This window comes from Mustela nigripes, chromosome 16 (genome assembly GCF_022355385.1).
Source record: "Mustela nigripes isolate SB6536 chromosome 16, MUSNIG.SB6536, whole genome shotgun sequence".
In the NCBI taxonomy this organism is placed as follows: domain Eukaryota; kingdom Metazoa; phylum Chordata; class Mammalia; order Carnivora; family Mustelidae; genus Mustela; species Mustela nigripes.
Genome location: NC_081572.1, coordinates 15,534,448 through 15,551,310, shown reverse-complemented (window position 1 = coordinate 15,551,310; position 16,863 = coordinate 15,534,448). Strand labels below are relative to the sequence as shown.

General features: G+C 40.2%; 1 protein-coding gene across 5 annotated transcripts in view; it reads left to right on the top strand.

The window, feature by feature from the left end:
• TLK2 (tousled like kinase 2) overlaps positions 1-16,863 on the top strand; it is a 112,844-nt gene that overhangs the window by 79,825 nt on the left and 16,156 nt on the right. For all 5 annotated transcript variants that reach the window (XM_059379617.1, XM_059379615.1, XM_059379616.1 and 2 more), the window contains 5 exons: positions 3,550-3,702; positions 5,971-6,037; positions 8,166-8,263; positions 10,034-10,115; positions 14,499-14,590. In XM_059379617.1, the coding sequence (XP_059235600.1) occupies positions 3,550-3,702; positions 5,971-6,037; positions 8,166-8,263; positions 10,034-10,115; positions 14,499-14,590 (492 nt within the window). The remainder of the gene's footprint in view (positions 1-3,549; positions 3,703-5,970; positions 6,038-8,165; positions 8,264-10,033; positions 10,116-14,498; positions 14,591-16,863) is intronic.

The following is a 16,863-nucleotide window of genomic DNA, read 5'->3' as shown; positions in this document are numbered from 1 at the left end:
GGCGAGAGCAAAAAGGCACCAGGGTGGTGGAAATGGCTGCTGTACTGTGGCATGACCCCCTGACCAGGTCATGCAGATTGCCCTGAAAGTGGCACACCATCCAGTTTCATTAGAATGGGACCCGAAGATACATCCGCAGTACTGGCCAAAGCCACCTAGTGCTCAGACCAAGTCCCAGATGTGATGGTGCCTCCTGCCAGTCTTTGACAGTGGTTACTTTTTAATGGCGGTCTCTAAAATGTCAGAAGACTTGGACTGAAAATGATAGTGTGCTTGTATAGAGATATAAAATGTAATTACCTCTTTTTTTTTAAAGAAGTGCTCACAGTTTTAGCTGATAGCAGTATTTTATCTTTATACTCTAAGCAAGTCCCTGAGGCCCAGAAGGTTCTGGAAATTACACAGAGTATAAAACGGTGACTTTGCTATAGAGCCATGAGAGCAATTGGGACTGTCTAAATGAGATCCTTAACTAGGGATTGTTCCTCCCAAGTGGATAGCATTTTTTTGTTCATAGTTTTAGGTCCTGTGAATTAAAGAATACCCATCACTTTTCTTGTGAAACTGTTTCTGGCTAGTGTCTACTAATTAGAGGTATTTTATTTTCTAGAGTTTCACTTTAATAAATTAATTCCTTTTCAGTTTTAATGCAGAAGTTGAAATTCTTCCATTGTAAAGGCTATATTTGATATCTTCATAAATGATTATTCTCTGTGTATAAGTAACTCCATGATAAATAGTTTTGGTTAAAATGATGTCTAAAAATAATGTGCATTTGTTTTTTAATACCTCTCTCACTGGCTATGTACAGTATGGTTGGAGTCTGGAATTTAGTTTTCTGTTGAAGGTGCCTGTATTCACTTCTTAGAGTTACTGTAACAAAATACCATAAATTAGGCAGTTTGAAACAGTATAAACTTAGTCTCTCACAGTTCAGGTGGGAAACCCAAACCTGAGGTGTTGAAAGACCGTACTTCCTCCAAAGCCTCTAGGGAGGATCATTCTTTGGCATTCTGTGGCTTGGGGGAGCATGGCTTTGATCTCTGCCTCCATCTTCGCACAGTGTTTCCCCTGTGTGTCTCTGTGTCTTCTCTCCCTTTGTATGGACACCAGTGATACTGAATTAAAGGACCTACCCCACTCGGGTCTGACCTCATTTTAACTAATAAGTTCTTCGATGACCCTACCTCCAAAGGTTATAATCTGAAGTCATGGGGATTAGAACTTTAACATGTCTTTTTAGGAGACCTATTTCAGCCTGTAGTGGTGCCTAAGGCTGATTGTCTTGTTTTCTCTTAGAGGTAATAATGGCTTTTTTAATAGGGTTATTTAGATTTGAGAGTGAGATGGGTTTATCAGCTCATCAACACCTCTGTAAAAGATAGAAGTAGTCTTTCCATATGTGGAGTCTAGGGAAGGCCAATAGGTGATGAGTGGCAGTCATTCTCTTAAATTGATGCAGTGCAAGAAATATTTAAGGATCATTCCTGAAAGGCACCGTCATAAGTATTGGAGGTATAAGGCTTGATAAGACATGTTTTTTTTCTAAGAGAAGTTACAGTTTACTGATACAATTCCCAACTTCACTCCCAAAATAAACCCTAAATGAAGTATCACTGATGGAACTATCTTTAGATTTTTATTTGCAGGTGGAAGTAGCTAAATCCTTTCAGGAACATCAAGAATTAATGTAGGAATCATTTTTCTATATAATCGTGATCCCTGGCGCATCCATTTTCACATTACAGCAAGTGCTCTCGTTCTTAGAATATGTGGTTTATGATTTCCCCAAGTTTTAGCATCATTGTACCCTGTCTTTATGCTTTATATATATGATGGCTGTGGGCCCCTTTCCTGGTGGGTCTCCGAAGATCAAATTTTTGGATTCTTGACTAGAACCAAGAGTAAATTAGTTTTATTTTATGCTTGATAAAGGTGACCGCTAAAAATCTCAATTTTCCAAAGCAGTTGGTCTTCAAAGACAAAAATATGTGGCTCTTCACTAGCCCACTGTAGTTTATAGTTTAAACTATGTGTTGTATGGTTATCTCCAGAGAGTTCACTGTGCCTCGCACTGATATCCGTGAAAAGACAGAAAAGGAGCTAAAGATACTGTACCAGTTTTTTGATTGGGAAACTCCTCTTGAGAGACTGTTCTGAGATCCTTGAAGACATCCACTGAGTCAGAGGATGATTTTGATTTTACCTGAGGATTCTAGTCTCAGTCCAGAATTCTTTCAAGCCATATACATGTATTTTGGTTGGGAGGCATATCTTTAGTGATAGTAAAAAGTTCTTTTTCAGACTAACAGAAAACTCTCTGATTTCCGTTCTGTTGTTAAATTGATGTTAGTGACCAGCTCATTCTGATCCCAATGGGATTGTATTATCAGATGAATGGATTTTTAATTTACAGTGCTTGGATTAGATTAATCTTGCTTACAGTATTGTTCTTACAGATAATGGGAGCATAAACTATGGGCATCCACCATGGAATATAGTCTTGTTCTTCTGGTTGCCATTCTTCCTAGAAAAATACATGGAGTCTAGGGAAGGCCAAGAGACCCAGTACTACAGTGTTCAGGGAAGAGGGTTGAAGAGATTTCATTTGAAAATAGGTTAGAAACTTAGATTCCATTATTCTGCAGAAATGAAGGTAGGATCAAGGAAAGGAGGTAGGAGAAACATAGTAAAGAGAGAAGGAGAAGGGAGCTAGCATTTAATTCTCAACTAGGGTAGGTTATTTAAAGATTTTAGTCTTTTAAATGGTTAGTCCCAAATCTTGGTGTATTTTTAATATGTCAGGTCTCCAAATCTTAATATCTGTTAGGCATACATGAAAGAAAGTGGTTTTCTTGTATTGGTATTTTTACTGAGTCCCTGAGTCCTAATTTGCAAATGGGCTTATTATAGAAAATTCTGACTTCTTACTAGGAAATCCTCTAATGGTGGCGGTGGTAGATATCTGAAGAATCTTTATATGTTTTTTATGAATTCATTTTATGTCCCATTCCCTAGGTTTTTATGAGTTGCAAGGCCTCATTATGCTTTCTCTGAATGTATTTGTTTTTGAAAAACTTAGTTTAGGGGCTCCTGGGTGCTCAGTCGGTTAAGGGTCCTGGGATCAGGTCCCACATCAGGCTCCTGGCTCAGTGGGGAGCCTGCTTCTCCTTCCCCCTCTGCAGCTCCCTCTGCATGTACTCTCTTGTTCTCTCTCTCTCTCTCTCTCTCTGACAAATCAATAAATCTTTTTTAAAAAATGAAAGTAAATTCCACCTTGAGTCGGAAAATAAGGTCATAGTGGAAATTGGATATTGTTCCTACCTACTTTCCTGGTCTGAGAATAATCATGATTTCTGTCTTAAAGCACAGACTCCTACCCAAAAAAATCTTTCTGTCGTCAGTTGTTGCACTCTTCCAACCTAAAGTTAAAATCAATTCTCTACTTGTTTTAAAGTGACTTATTTCTTCTGAAGTCTGTCAGATCTATAGGTACCAAGATACTTGTTTTTTTTACTTTCTTCTGTGCAACATCTTTTGTATCTACAGGCAACAGGAAAGGATAAATTCACAAAGGGAAGAGATAGAAAGACAACGGAAAATGTTAGCAAAGCGGAAACCTCCTGCCATGGGACAGGCCCCTCCAGCAACCAACGAGCAGAAACAGAGGAAAAGCAAGACCAACGGAGCTGAAAATGAAACGTATGTTCTTTATTCACATGAGCTGTGAGATAACCACACTCTCCCCCAAAATACTGATGTCCCGCCCGTTGAGTGCCACTGGACAAAATGAAAAATTATGGGGATTTCTAGAGCATTAGCTTTCTTTTTAGTTACATTAATGGATTTACTCAACAATTTATATATAAAAACCATGGAAAATTAATTTATTTTCTTAGTTCTGATCTTACTTAGGTATTTTCGATTGAGGAGGAGAAATAATGTCACTTAACTTGTCATCATGGTCTTTGGCCACTCTTGTAACAAATGTGATGTCATCATGGTAGTCAAATGATAATAGTTGCTTATGTGCGATTTGGGTTTTCGTATACTAGTACCATCTTGTGGGGATTACCTGTATTATTACTTATTAATTAAACATTACTTATTTAAAATATGTCTTTTGCCTTTATGTTTTTATATCAGTTTTCAAAAACATATTAAGCCATAATCCACCTCAAGTATAATAATATTTGAATTTCACCATTGTTAAAAGCCCATGATATCCCATTCCAGTGAGAAAGATGGCTTAACGCCTGTACTCACTTAGTACATATCTGATGTGTTGGGGAGCCTTTTCCTTGACATTCATTTAATAAGTCTGTGTTAAGTGCTTACAGTCGGCCCCGTTCTGGAAACTGGGCATACAGAGCCAGAGGATACAGCCCTGGCCTTAGGAGCTTCATGGTTTATTTAGGGGAATTGAACAGATGAATAAACTAATAATTACATTGAGTATAGTGATAAGAATACAGTGAATAAACTTGGGAAACATCTTCATTCTTTAAATATTTTAAAACTAGATTCTAAAATTTAAAATACTTCCCTTCAGAAAGTCCAAGTAGGAGCCCAAATTTAAAAGTTTCTGGGCAAGTGTTGTACACATTAATCTGGTCTTTGTCTTCCTTTGCTGTCATTCCTATATTTATTTTGTGGAGGGACTCCCCCTCCAGTATTACTTGAAAATTGTCAGATGCTCGTGCATAGGACCATTGGCTTAGAAGTAATAGAAGGCGTAGGCTGTTTCCTAGCCATAGAACAATAATTAGAATTCAGTCCAGGCCAGTAGTGTGTCAGTAAGCAGTTGCCATCTGGAGTCCTGTGTCAGATCCAAGCTGGAAAGCTTTCAGTCCAGTTTTTAATTAGAGTATCTGTGACTTGGCTCATTCCTTTGGCCAGAAGCCAAAAACATTCCTCTGGAGCCTGAGACTGAGTCACATTATCATTCCTGCTCAATAACCTATTTCAGGCGGGGATTTTTCATTGCTCCCTTCTTTACTGGTGGGATATGGATTAATGGATGTAAGTATGTCTGCCACCATGAAGAGATGGGTGTCACAGCCCTAGTGGATACACTTTTTTTTGTTATTCTTCTTTTTTGTTTTAGTGAGACCTCAAGACTGTTTTGTGGCCCTGACTGGTTAATAGCATAGCTGTGTCTTCTTTCTCCTGCAGTTTAGGATATATCTAAATAGTGTTATCTGAAACTCTGAATATATGTATGTACTTCTAGAGCATGAAGAGAGTGAAGTTGAAGGAGTAAGCTGTCGCTTCTTAAGTGCTCATTCTTAAGATGTAAGGGTGCGATTGGGGTAAATGGAACACAGAATTAGTGCTCGCCCATCATGTCAGCCCTTAGGGAGTTGTGTTTAAATACCTTTTCACAATCGATGGAGTATTTCACCTTCTCATTTAATAGGCACAGCAGCTTTGTTAGATAGGGATCATTGTTTGCTGCATTTTTAAAAACTAAGTTGATTGTCCAGGGTCACATGGCCAGTGGCCTGAGTGGCACTTTGGACCCTAGACCTGGGACTCCAAATCCTGGACTCTTCCACTATGTCATTCTTCTTACTATTATAGTAGCACCATCTAAGAGTTATCAGAAATAATGAAATCCATTGGCTTATTATTTTCCCTCCAAAAAAAAAAAAAAAACTAAGCATATAATTTTTGGCAGCCTTTCCCAATGGATTTTCATGAGATTGTATGGACGAGACTCAATTCATACATAACGTAAAAATATAGCTTATTTACTTATTCTCATTTTTTACAAATTAGTCTTCTGGATTTCTAGTCCTTCATGTCATATCTGATAAATCACAGAAGTTTTCTCCTGTCAAGGAATTGCAAGATAATCTTCTAGTTATTTTAATAGACTGGATATACCTTACAAGATGCCTTGGTATCTCTAATAGGGCACATTATGATTTTAAATAATTTACTGGGATTTCTGCCATTATCTTCCAGGTTAACATTAGCAGAATACCATGAACAAGAAGAAATCTTCAAACTCAGATTAGGTCATCTTAAAAAGGTAAGTGTAATGAGAAAACTGTGTCTGGAGAAATAGTTTACATGTGGTACTGGGGCAGATGGTACGGTTTGACATACCTGCAGAAATCTTGCGTAGTTCTGCTCACTGTCACATCTTGTAATTTTTTTTAAGATTTTATTTATTGATTAGTTTTAATGAGAGAGAGAGGGAACCTCAAGCAGACTCCCTGCTGAACATAGAACCAGACTCCGGGCTCAATCTCAGGATCCTGGGACCATGACCTGAGCCAAAATCAAGAGGCGGAAAGCTCAACAGGCTAAGCCCCTCTTGTATTTCTTTTTCTTTTTCTTTTCTTTTCTTTCTTTCTTTTTTTAAGATTTTTATTTTTTTATTTGACAGAGAGCAAGAGATCACAAGTAGGCAGAACAGCTTGCAGAGAGAGAGGGGGAAGCAGGCTCCCCGCTGAGCAGAGAGCCTGATGTGGGGCTCGATCCCAGGACCCTGAGATGATGATGAACTGAAGGCAGAGGCTCAACCCACTGAGTCACCCAGGCACCCCTCCCCTCTTGTATTTCTAATGATGGAATGTCTTTCAATTTTTGGTCAACCCTAGACACCCAATGGGAGCACTTTTTCTGCCAATGATGTACCAATAGATAATTCTGGATATGTCGTAAAACTTCATAAGTAGGGGTGCCTGGGTGATTCATTGGGTTAAGCCTCTGCCTTTGGCACAGGTCATGATCTCAGGGTCCTGGGATCAAGTCCCATATCGGGCTCGCTGCTCCGCAGGGAGCATGCTTCCCCCTCTCTCTGCTTGCCTCTCTGCCTACTTGTGATTTCTCTGTCAAATAAATAAATAAATAAATAAATAAGATCTTAAAAATAAATAAATAAATAAAACCAGGACACCTGGGTGGCTCAGTAGGTTAAAAAAAACCAGGGCGCCTGGGTGGCTCAGTGGGTTAAACCTCTGCCTTCAGCTCAGGTCATGATCTCAGGGTCCTGGGATCAAGTCCCAGATCCGGTTCTGTTTGGCAGGGAGCCTGCTTCTTCCTCTCTCTCTGCCCGCCTCTCTGCCTACTTGTGATCTCTCTCTCTCTCTCTCTGTGTTAAATAAATAAATAAATTCTTAAAAAAAAAAAAAAAGAAAGAAACAACTTAATAAGTAGTTCTCCTTATGGTAAAAGTTAAATGCATAATACAAGTGGTTCAGATTTGATACGAAAACTCTTAGAATACTTTATATTTTTATTTTAAAAATAATTTATTTGAGAGAAAGAGTTCATGTGCGCATAGATGAGAGAGAGAGCACACGCACATGCATGTGGTGGGGGAGGGGAAAGGACGGGGAGAAGCAGGATCCCCACTGAGTACGGAGCCTGATGAGGGACTCGATCCCAGGACCCTAGGATCATGTCCTGAGCCACTTAACCACCTGAGCCACCCAGGTACCCAGAAACTCCCAGGATATTTTAAATCACATGGTAGCTCTTATCTCTTGCCGAAACTGGCTAAGAAGAGGAGGTCTTATACAAGCTATATTGTAACACAATGGTACCCACATAAAAATTGTTATTGACAGTATTCATAGAAGCATCTTGGCTATAGATTGGGCATCTCCTAAGTTTAACAACCCATACATTTTTGGTAGATGCTGCTTACAGTGATGATGGTCAATAAGCATTTAATAAACTGCTGTTGGTGTGTATTTGCTTTTCTTACTGGGTTCTCAGAGATTATTAAATCAGTGGAACTTAAGGCACCAAGCATGATCCATACTTACAAAGCAGAACCAGATAGAGAATCTGATTTTTGTTTAAAAAAAAAATTATGTGCCTGTATATAAATGCAGAGAACATTTCTGGACATTTACACAAGACTTAAAACCGCAGTTACATCTAAGGAATGGGCGTGATGGAGAGGAGGGATCAGGGGAGCAGAAGGCTTTATTTCTTACTTGTACTCCTTTGTATGGTTTGAATTTTATCATTTGCTGTGGGCTTGTTTTTTATGATTAAATTTCTAGTTCTTAAAAAAATCTTTTTCAGTTCAAAACATTTTCCTTTCGTTTTTCAAAAGAGAAATGTCTGCTATTTTTTGAAATGAGATTCTGAAAATGTAGTGTGTCCTGTGTTCTGAGCTGTTTCTTTCCTTTTCACTTTAGGAAGAAGCAGAGATCCAGGCAGAGCTGGAAAGGCTAGAAAGGGTTAGAAATCTACATATCAGGGAACTAAAAAGGATACATAATGAAGATAATTCACAGTAAGCAACGTGGGGGTATGTTGGGTTGGAGACTGCGGAACACTCTCTGACATGAATGGTCAAGAATGGTGTTTCTGTTTACTATAAATTGGGTGAATGATTCCATGGTGTAATTAGCTCTATTGCAAGATACAGTACAGGTTTGCGAACACAACTATGATTTGCTTTAATTTAAATATATGTAAATATATTAGATTTATATATTACTATCTGTACATGTATTACAGCGCTTTTACCCAAGTAGAGATCACTACAACAGTACAGCTTCACGTTTATAAGTGGCTGGAATACACTGTGTGTTCAGAGTCTTGCAGAGCTTTGCTAAATGGAAGCATGGGTGACAGTGTGGTGTCATGGGATGGTACCGGGTTAAGATGGCACTGGTTTTGTTTGTTTGTTGGTTTTTAAGATTTTACTTATTTATTTGACAGAGAGATACAGCGAGAGAGGGAACACAAACGGGGAGTGGGAAAGGGAGAAACAGGCTTCCCGCCGAGCAGGGAGCCTGATGGGGGCTCGATCCCAGGAGCCTGGGATCATGATGTGAGCTGAAGGCATTCTTAATACCTGAGCCATCCAGGCACCCCAAGATGGCACTGGTTTTGGAATGACCTTTAGGGGCCACATTTGGGTGTTGGGATTTTAAACAAGACTCTCTCAAGTTCATCACATTAACCGTAGATGAATGCCCACCTTTGTTTATAGGTCATTTAAAGGATTGCAGCTGAAAAGTAGATTAAAGTGGGAAGTAGCTTCGGTCCATAATCTGTTCCTTCCCATGTTTTTCTGACTCTGAAACATGATTTTTTTGGACGTAGCCGTAGCTTGTGTATTTTTGTTTGGCCAGTGTGTGCCGTGGACTTTTCTTTCTGTGAAAGTTCCCGTGACTGAGCTCTCTGTGTGTCAGGCCTGGTACCACGTGCCCAATGCTGTCAGCTCATCTTGGCAGTAGCGCGGTGCACGTCAGTCAGCCTGACCAGGGCCCAGTAACTGTTTGACTAAACAGCTTCAGAGCTGAGCACTGCACGATCGTATTGCCTTTTCTCTGCAGGCACGTCAGTGTCTCAAAATGAAAATAATTTCAGGATTAATAGTGGGGCTGTTTAAGATCCCGAATTAGGTAGAAATATTTGTGAAGTATTTTTTGCAACTGTCTCTCCTTTCTTTGTCTTACTGTTAGAAAACAGCACAAGGTGGAATCCTCGATGGGTGGGCGGATGGTGACGGTTCTATCATGAAACTGTCTTAAAGAGAGAACATGAGTGCATATAGAACATGGGACTTCCTTAATAATCAGATCCATTTTTAAGGCCATGGGAAATATCTTGGAACTTTTTTGTATAGTTTTGGAATGGTGGGAACAGGTGGCTCTTGAGTACTTTGGAGGAAGTGAGTAGCACGGTGCGAAAATCCCTGGTCTGGCGGAGTCTGCACTCCCTCACCGTACAGCAAATGGTTAGCGATGGTAGTTGCACGGCTCCCTTTTGGAAAGGGAGGAAGGTCAGCAACGTTCACAGGTCCACTTGTGGCTACGCTGAGCCTAGCAGTTCTGCCTTATGGCTTTACAGCCAGCGCTGTCCGTTGTCATTAGGCAGTCTCCTTGAACCGTATAGCTTCCTATTCACAACTCGCTGTATCGGTGTTAGCACCAAGCTATCAGCAGCAGCTGTAATCCTGTGTATAGCGTGTGAGAAATTCTGGGAATTCTGCTAGTATGGAAGGTCGTGGATTCCTTAATCTCAGGATGTTCTGTATTCTCTGTTCCCACAGATTTAAAGATCATCCAACGCTAAATGACAGATACTTGTTGTTACATCTTTTGGGTAGAGGAGGTTTCAGTGAAGTTTACAAGGTAAGTTTCAGGATTGAATTCTTGGTTATTACCAACTTGGAGAACATGAAGAATAGTGGTAATTGTGGGTTGATACTTACTTGTTTGAACTCAGAAACTTTAAGCACCTGTATCTTGAGAAGAACTGCTTTTAGTAAAATTAAGTAACTACGGCAGGATACAGTAGTTTTGCCCTGTTTTCCGGTTTGAAAAATAAAAAGGAAAGAAAAACACTCCTTTCTGGGTAGTGAAATTGTGATGATTTTTATTCTGGTTCTGTACTTCTGCCTCACGTTTGTTAGAAATAAGTATGTGTTACTTTTATTCTTTTTTTTTTTTTTTTAAGATTTCATTTATTTATATGACAGAGACACAGTGAGAGACGGAACACAAGCGAGGGGAGTGGGAGAGAGAAAGCAGGCTTCCCGCCGACTAGGGAGCCCAGTGCGGGGCTTGATCCCAGGACCTTGGGATCATGACCTGAGCTGAAGGCAGATGCTTAATCATCTAAGCCACCCAGGCGCCCCTACTTTTATTCTTAAATTTTTTTTTTAACAAAATAGATGTGTTAAAGTTAATTCTTACTTGAAAACTAGCTTTTTGTTTTTTAACATGTTCTCATCTTCTACGTCCAAGTGTTACGTCCAAGTGTTTAGTAGCTCTGGTATTCAAAGGAGCATCCTGGTTTCAGCCAGGCCAGTGAAGTTCAGACTACCGTGCCTCCAGCTGGTTTGTACTAAGTGAGGAATTCAGCTGGTTTTCAGGATAGCTGCAGATCCAATAACATGTTCACGAGTCACCACCTCCTTTAGCTTCTAGGTGTTTCTGGCACCAGGCTTTTCCGTGCAGAATCCGTTTATTAAATGGTCTTTACCGCATGGTCCTGCGAAGTCCCTCTTCATGCGGTTTGGCCTTCACTGTTGGGCTTTATGTTATGCCCTATAAATTTATATATGGGAATTCTTTTGGACAAAATAATTAGTTTTCATTTAAATAAAAACAGTAAAAACTAGTTCTATCTTCCACCTTTTTTTTTTTTTTAAAGATTGTATTTATTTATTTGAGAGAGCACAAGCAGGGACAGAGGCATTGGAACTCCCCGCTGTACAGGGAGCCCGAAGCAGGGCTTAATCCCATGCCCCCAGGATCATGACCTGAGCTGAAGGCAGACTCACTGAGCCACCCAGGCACCCTTACCCCAGCATTTTTGTTACAAAAAATAACTATATTTTCCAAAAGCGTTAGTGCCTCATGTGGGGATGTATGTGTATATTTCTTTTTAATTGAAGTCTAGTTGGCACACGATGTTTTATTATTTTTAGGTGTACAATATAATGATTTGACGGTTTTCCTTTTTTTAATGTTAATTTTTTACTGTGGGGATATATCATAAAATTTGCCATTTTAGCCCTTTTAATTATACAGTTCATTTGCATTAAGTATATTCATAATGTGCAAGTACCTTCACTATCCACTTCCAGAACTAGAATATTATTCTTAATGTACTATTGGGCTTGATTTTCTAGTGTATCTTTTTTTTTTTTTTTTTAAGATTTTATTTATTTATTTGACAGAAATCACAAGTAGATGGAGAGGCAGGCAGAGAGAGAGGGAAGCAGGCTCCCTGCTGAGCAGAGAGCCCGATGCGGGACTCCATCCCAGGACCCTGAGATCATGACCTGAGCCGAAGGCAGCGGCTTAACCCACTGAGCCACCCAGGCGCCCTAGTGTATCATGTTTTGTTATCTATTTGTAAGTGGGACTGGCCCATAGTTGTCTTTCATGTATAAGCAGCATTTTCTAGCTTCTGTGCTCTAGTTTTCCAGAATAAGTTGTTCCTATGTATAGAACCTCCCCACCACCCCCCACCCAGTGCCCTGGAACGCATGACATAGGATTTATTGGCCCCTTGAAAGTTAGAGCAGACTCAGTCCCATGGGTACACGTCATTGTACAGGAAAACTTTTTGACCACCTTTTTAGTTCCTTCTGCAAATACTGATTTACGTATATTTTCTCCCCCTTCTCAAATCTTTTTTGATAATTTAATTTTTCTGCAACATCTTCTGCTTCACCTCAAATTTAAAAATATCATCCATACCTTAATGAAATGTTTATTTTTCTATCCCAACTGATAGGTCAGAGAGGTTAGTCAGTGTTTTTTTTCTTCCCTCTAAGAATAAACTTTTTATCTTGTTGATAAAGTCTACTGTGTAATTTGGGTTTTTCTTTTCATTAACTTTTACTTTTAGTCTTTCCTTCCTTTTGCTTCCTTTGTTTTCATTCTTGAATCATAGTTTATTTTTTTATTTTTGATAATTTTATTCAGTTGTAAAAAAAAAAATTTACCATCATTAACCATTTTTTTAAAACAGTTGAGTATTGTTAGGTATGTTTATGTTGTTGTGAAACAGATCTCCAGAACTTTCTCATCTTAGAAAACTGAAACTTAGCCTATTAATCAGTAGTTTGCTCTTGGCCTCCCCCAGTCTCTGCCAGCCACTGTTCTGCTTTCCATTTCTGCGAATTAGACTACTTTCAGATACCTCTATAAGTGAAATCACAGTATTTGTCTTCTTGTGGGTGCCTCAGTTCACGCAGCATAATGTTCTCAGAGTTCATCCATGTTGAAGCATGTGATAGGATTTCCTTCTTTTAAGGGTGAATAATATTCCATTGTATGCACATACTTCCTTTTCTTTATCCATTTATCTGGCAGTGGACATTGGGGTTGCTGCTGCTGCTTGTGTGTCGTAAATAGCGCTGCTTTGAACATGTGTGTGCAGATCGCTCTTGGAGATCTTGCTTTTAATTCTTCTGGCCGTAAACCCAGAAGTAAGACAACTCCATTTTTAAAGCATCAAAATTTATTGTTGGTGCTTCTCAGTTGCTCGTCACTGATTTCTTCATCCTACTTTTCCCCTAGTGTGTTCCTTAAACCTTTTAACATTCCTGAAATTTAGATGGTTCCTCCAGTGTTGTGTACATTCCGTATAGTTCTTCTTTTGCTTTTCTCCACTCTTCCAGAAGCCCTTCTTAAAATCAGTGGTGGATCACAATGTCTTGGATTCAGATATATGGTGTGGTAGATGGAGAGAAAGACACTTGTAGTATCATTAGTGCTCTCATTAATTCGGTGCTATTTGATCTGGCTTTTGATGGCTTGAAATCATTCTCTGCTGTGAAGCCAAGATGGTGTACAAGCTTGCAGCCGGACTTCAGGGTCTGTAAGAATTTTCATTTCTGTGAAATAAGATAATTCTATTTGAACTGTATGGTTTTTGTATTTTAAAAACTACTGGTTTGAATTTAGTATAAATTGGAAGTTTCTTTTATGAGCAGCTCTCTCTTGCATTTAGTGCTTTCCTAGAGGTAGCATACATTTTAAAAGATCTGTTGAACAGTAATCATCACTATTCATGGACTCTGCCTCTGCCTCTTACCTTCATCTTTTCCTACAGTTGCGGAAACTGACAGATGGTGGTAATAGTGTTGGAACTGAAGTAGTAAGTTTTTCATCTGAACTTTAAAAACTAAGAAAAACTTCATTTCAAAGGAATTCCTCAGTGAATTCTTCTGTATAATAGAAATTTCCTATTATATTAAAATACTACTCTATCAAATTGTGATTTACACCCAGCATCCTCAAAAACCCACCTGCTTCCCTTCCCTCTATGATACAGAACTACTGCTGGAGGAGGACTTCCAGCAGTGGCGGTCTTTGGGGAAAGTCTGTCCCTTTCTTAGGACATTGCCAGAGGAGTTACCTGGTGTGACGAACTTCAGACATTGTTGGGATCAAAAACGGCTTTTTATTTACCCATCATATATGGGTAGGGCTGTTTTTTGTTTCTGTCCCTGTTTGTGTTTTAATAAACACAGTATAACAAATTATGAGGTTATTTTTCTAAACAAGCACAGTGAAAATGTGTATCTGGAAGGATTATTTCTCACGGAACAGGTAGTGTGTGTCCCAGCATTTCAGAAGTGGCAGGACTTGCTAGGGAAGCATGCCAAGTCCCGGTGTCAGCAGAGGGGTGAGGTACAGCCCCGGGGAGCAGGTCCCAGAGAGGGCAGATGGATGATGTCCACCGAGAAGACTGTTTGGAAGGGACTGGTAAGGCACGGGCTAACTTGCTTTGTGGTGTGTGCTCGGTTGTTTTCTAAGCCCCTTGGTGCCAGTGCGTCTGGAGACTTCTGAATTATCTGATCACAAGTTTTCAGAAGATGGTTGTAACTCTGAAACAAGTACGCGATAATGTTGTCATCCACGGCTGTTTGTATTTAATAATGCATTTTGGGTTTTGAGTACATCCATGTGTTAAATGGAAACCTCAAATCCGTTACTTGCCTGTAATTCTTGTTAGCTTTTATCCAGAATATAACATATTCCTTTTCTTTGTAGGCATTTGATCTAACAGAACAAAGATATGTAGCTGTGAAAATTCACCAGTTAAATAAAAACTGGAGAGATGAGAAAAAGGAGAATTACCACAAGTAAGTGACGCCACAGTATCTGATTTGTCAGAATTCAGTAGTGTGGCGGCTGCAATGTGAGCCCCGTGTTAACAGCAGTGTGTGCATTGCTGGGGTGGTGTCCTTAGGAGAGTGAGCAACTGTTCCATCTCACTGATGAGCAAACTGAAACTTAACGGAATGCAAGTAATAGTTAAGAAAAGGCTGAGCTGGTATTTAAATCTAGACTTCCCTCAATCCAAAACCCATGCTCTTCAACCTCCCTTTCCATTGTGTGTCTAACATTAGCTACAATAAACAAGCAAAGCCTCAGAAACCATCTTGCTTGTTTGTAGAGAACAGATGATAATGCTTTGGGGATCCTGGGGAGCTTTGGGCAGGACTTTTTCTGGCTGTTTCAATCATTTCATTATGGAGGAGACAGTGGGGGGCACCTGGGGTGCTTCAGCGGTACTTATTTGACTCCTTCAGCTCCTCGGTGCTGCGCTCACCTCCCCGTCAGCTTCCCCTCTCAGAATGCTCCGTGTTCAGCATCTTGCTTACTATACTTGCCTGGCTTCTGAAGGCCACTCGCCATATTTAGGGAGGGGCCGGGGAGAGTGACTGCTTACATGTACAGGTACTTTGCCTGGGCTCAGCGTGCAGGTTTTCGGCTGGCCCGAGAAGGAACTCTGGTGAGGAACAGGGCACTAACTGTAGGGGCTGCTGCCTGCCTTACGCTTCTGTGGCAGCGAGGGCTTGAAGCCAGGACCGTGCGCCTCCGCAGCGCATTTGGCAAGCTGCTCCAGGGGCTCCCGGCTAGGGATCGGGGCTCTGTCTCCCCTTCCTCTGCCGGGCGGAATCATAGAGCAAGAGGAGGGGGTGGTCTCATTTATCTGAGCTTTTGACTGCTCTAGCTCCAGGCTCGTTTCCTCACCAGAGATGGGAATCGTGGTACCCAGGCAACTTCTGGGGAGCCGTCTCTGAAGGGGCCATTTCTGAGCCGACAAACACATGGGGGAAGGGCGTGCGGGGTTCTGGTAACACTGGTGCCTGGGGAGAGATTCCTAAGCACCTCCGCCTTGCTGCGGAAGAGTTTGCTTGACATGAAATCATACTGGTGAATAGAGGCTGCATAGATAAGTGAATTAGCAAAATGTCATTAACTCCTTTGAACTTAAAGAAGGCTTCTATCAAGCACGTAACATTTTAGAGAGTGCTTTAAAAATTTAGTATTAAACTAAAAAGTGTACACTTTGGTGGTGTGATAACATTGTAACATAGGAAAATGCTGCTGTTCTTCTGCACAGTAATGCCTTTGATTGCTGTGTTATTGTGGGAGTGACTTCCAGTCCCATCTGGAATCAAGACATTTATTTGGGTAAAAAAAGAACGAAGAACTCTGAAAGATTGTTTTGCTTAATTTGGGGTTCTTTCCTGAACCTCCTTTCCTATCCTTCCCCGCAAACAAACAGCAAACTGGTTGTTTTACTTTTGCATTATTAAAGCTTTAGTATTACAAGATTTACCTCCCCCAAATAACATATTAAGAACTCCATAGGAAACATTTCCTATAAAGCTATCCACAGAAATAATTATATCTGAAATAGTTTATTTTTATGTATGATAGTCTTACAATTTTTAGGGTAAAATCATTTTGGAAGTCTAAATATATATCCACTTACAAGAGAGTAAAAAACTAACATGTTATTGGATATGTTTCCTCCAGTTTCTAATTAAAGTTTCTGTATTTGTATTGCATTAACCCCTCGGGTGCTAAATTCAAAGTTGAACATGTGAAGGACTTGGCAGGAGCCACTGGCTTACCTGATGAGGCCAGAGAAGCAGCTTAGAGCCTGACATAGTGACCAGAGATAATGCCTGGTTGATGAGGACTTTGAATGACCCTCCCTTTGGTTCTTAATTTTTATATCCTTTAGTTTCCTCTGTTTTCTGTACCTTGACAGAGAAATTGGTCTCTGCTCTGAAATATACAACAAAATCAAGAAGTTTAAACAGAATGGCAAAGAACTATACACTTTTAGCATGCTAGCGTGAGAAATGACTGAAATGGTTATCTGGTTGGTCCCTAGCTTTCTAAACTTGGCTTTTGTGAGCAGCATTACCTTAATTTTACTGAATGTGAAATATCACATAGAATCTTGATATTTGAAAAGGACAGGTGTGACGCTGCTTAGGTGGGGTGGGGGTGGGGGTCACAGCTGCGTTTGCGCAGTGTCTGCACGGGGGCTTGGGAGGCCTGGATCTCCAGGAAGCAGCCTTTGAAACCTCCAGTCGTGTGTAGCCTAGAGAAG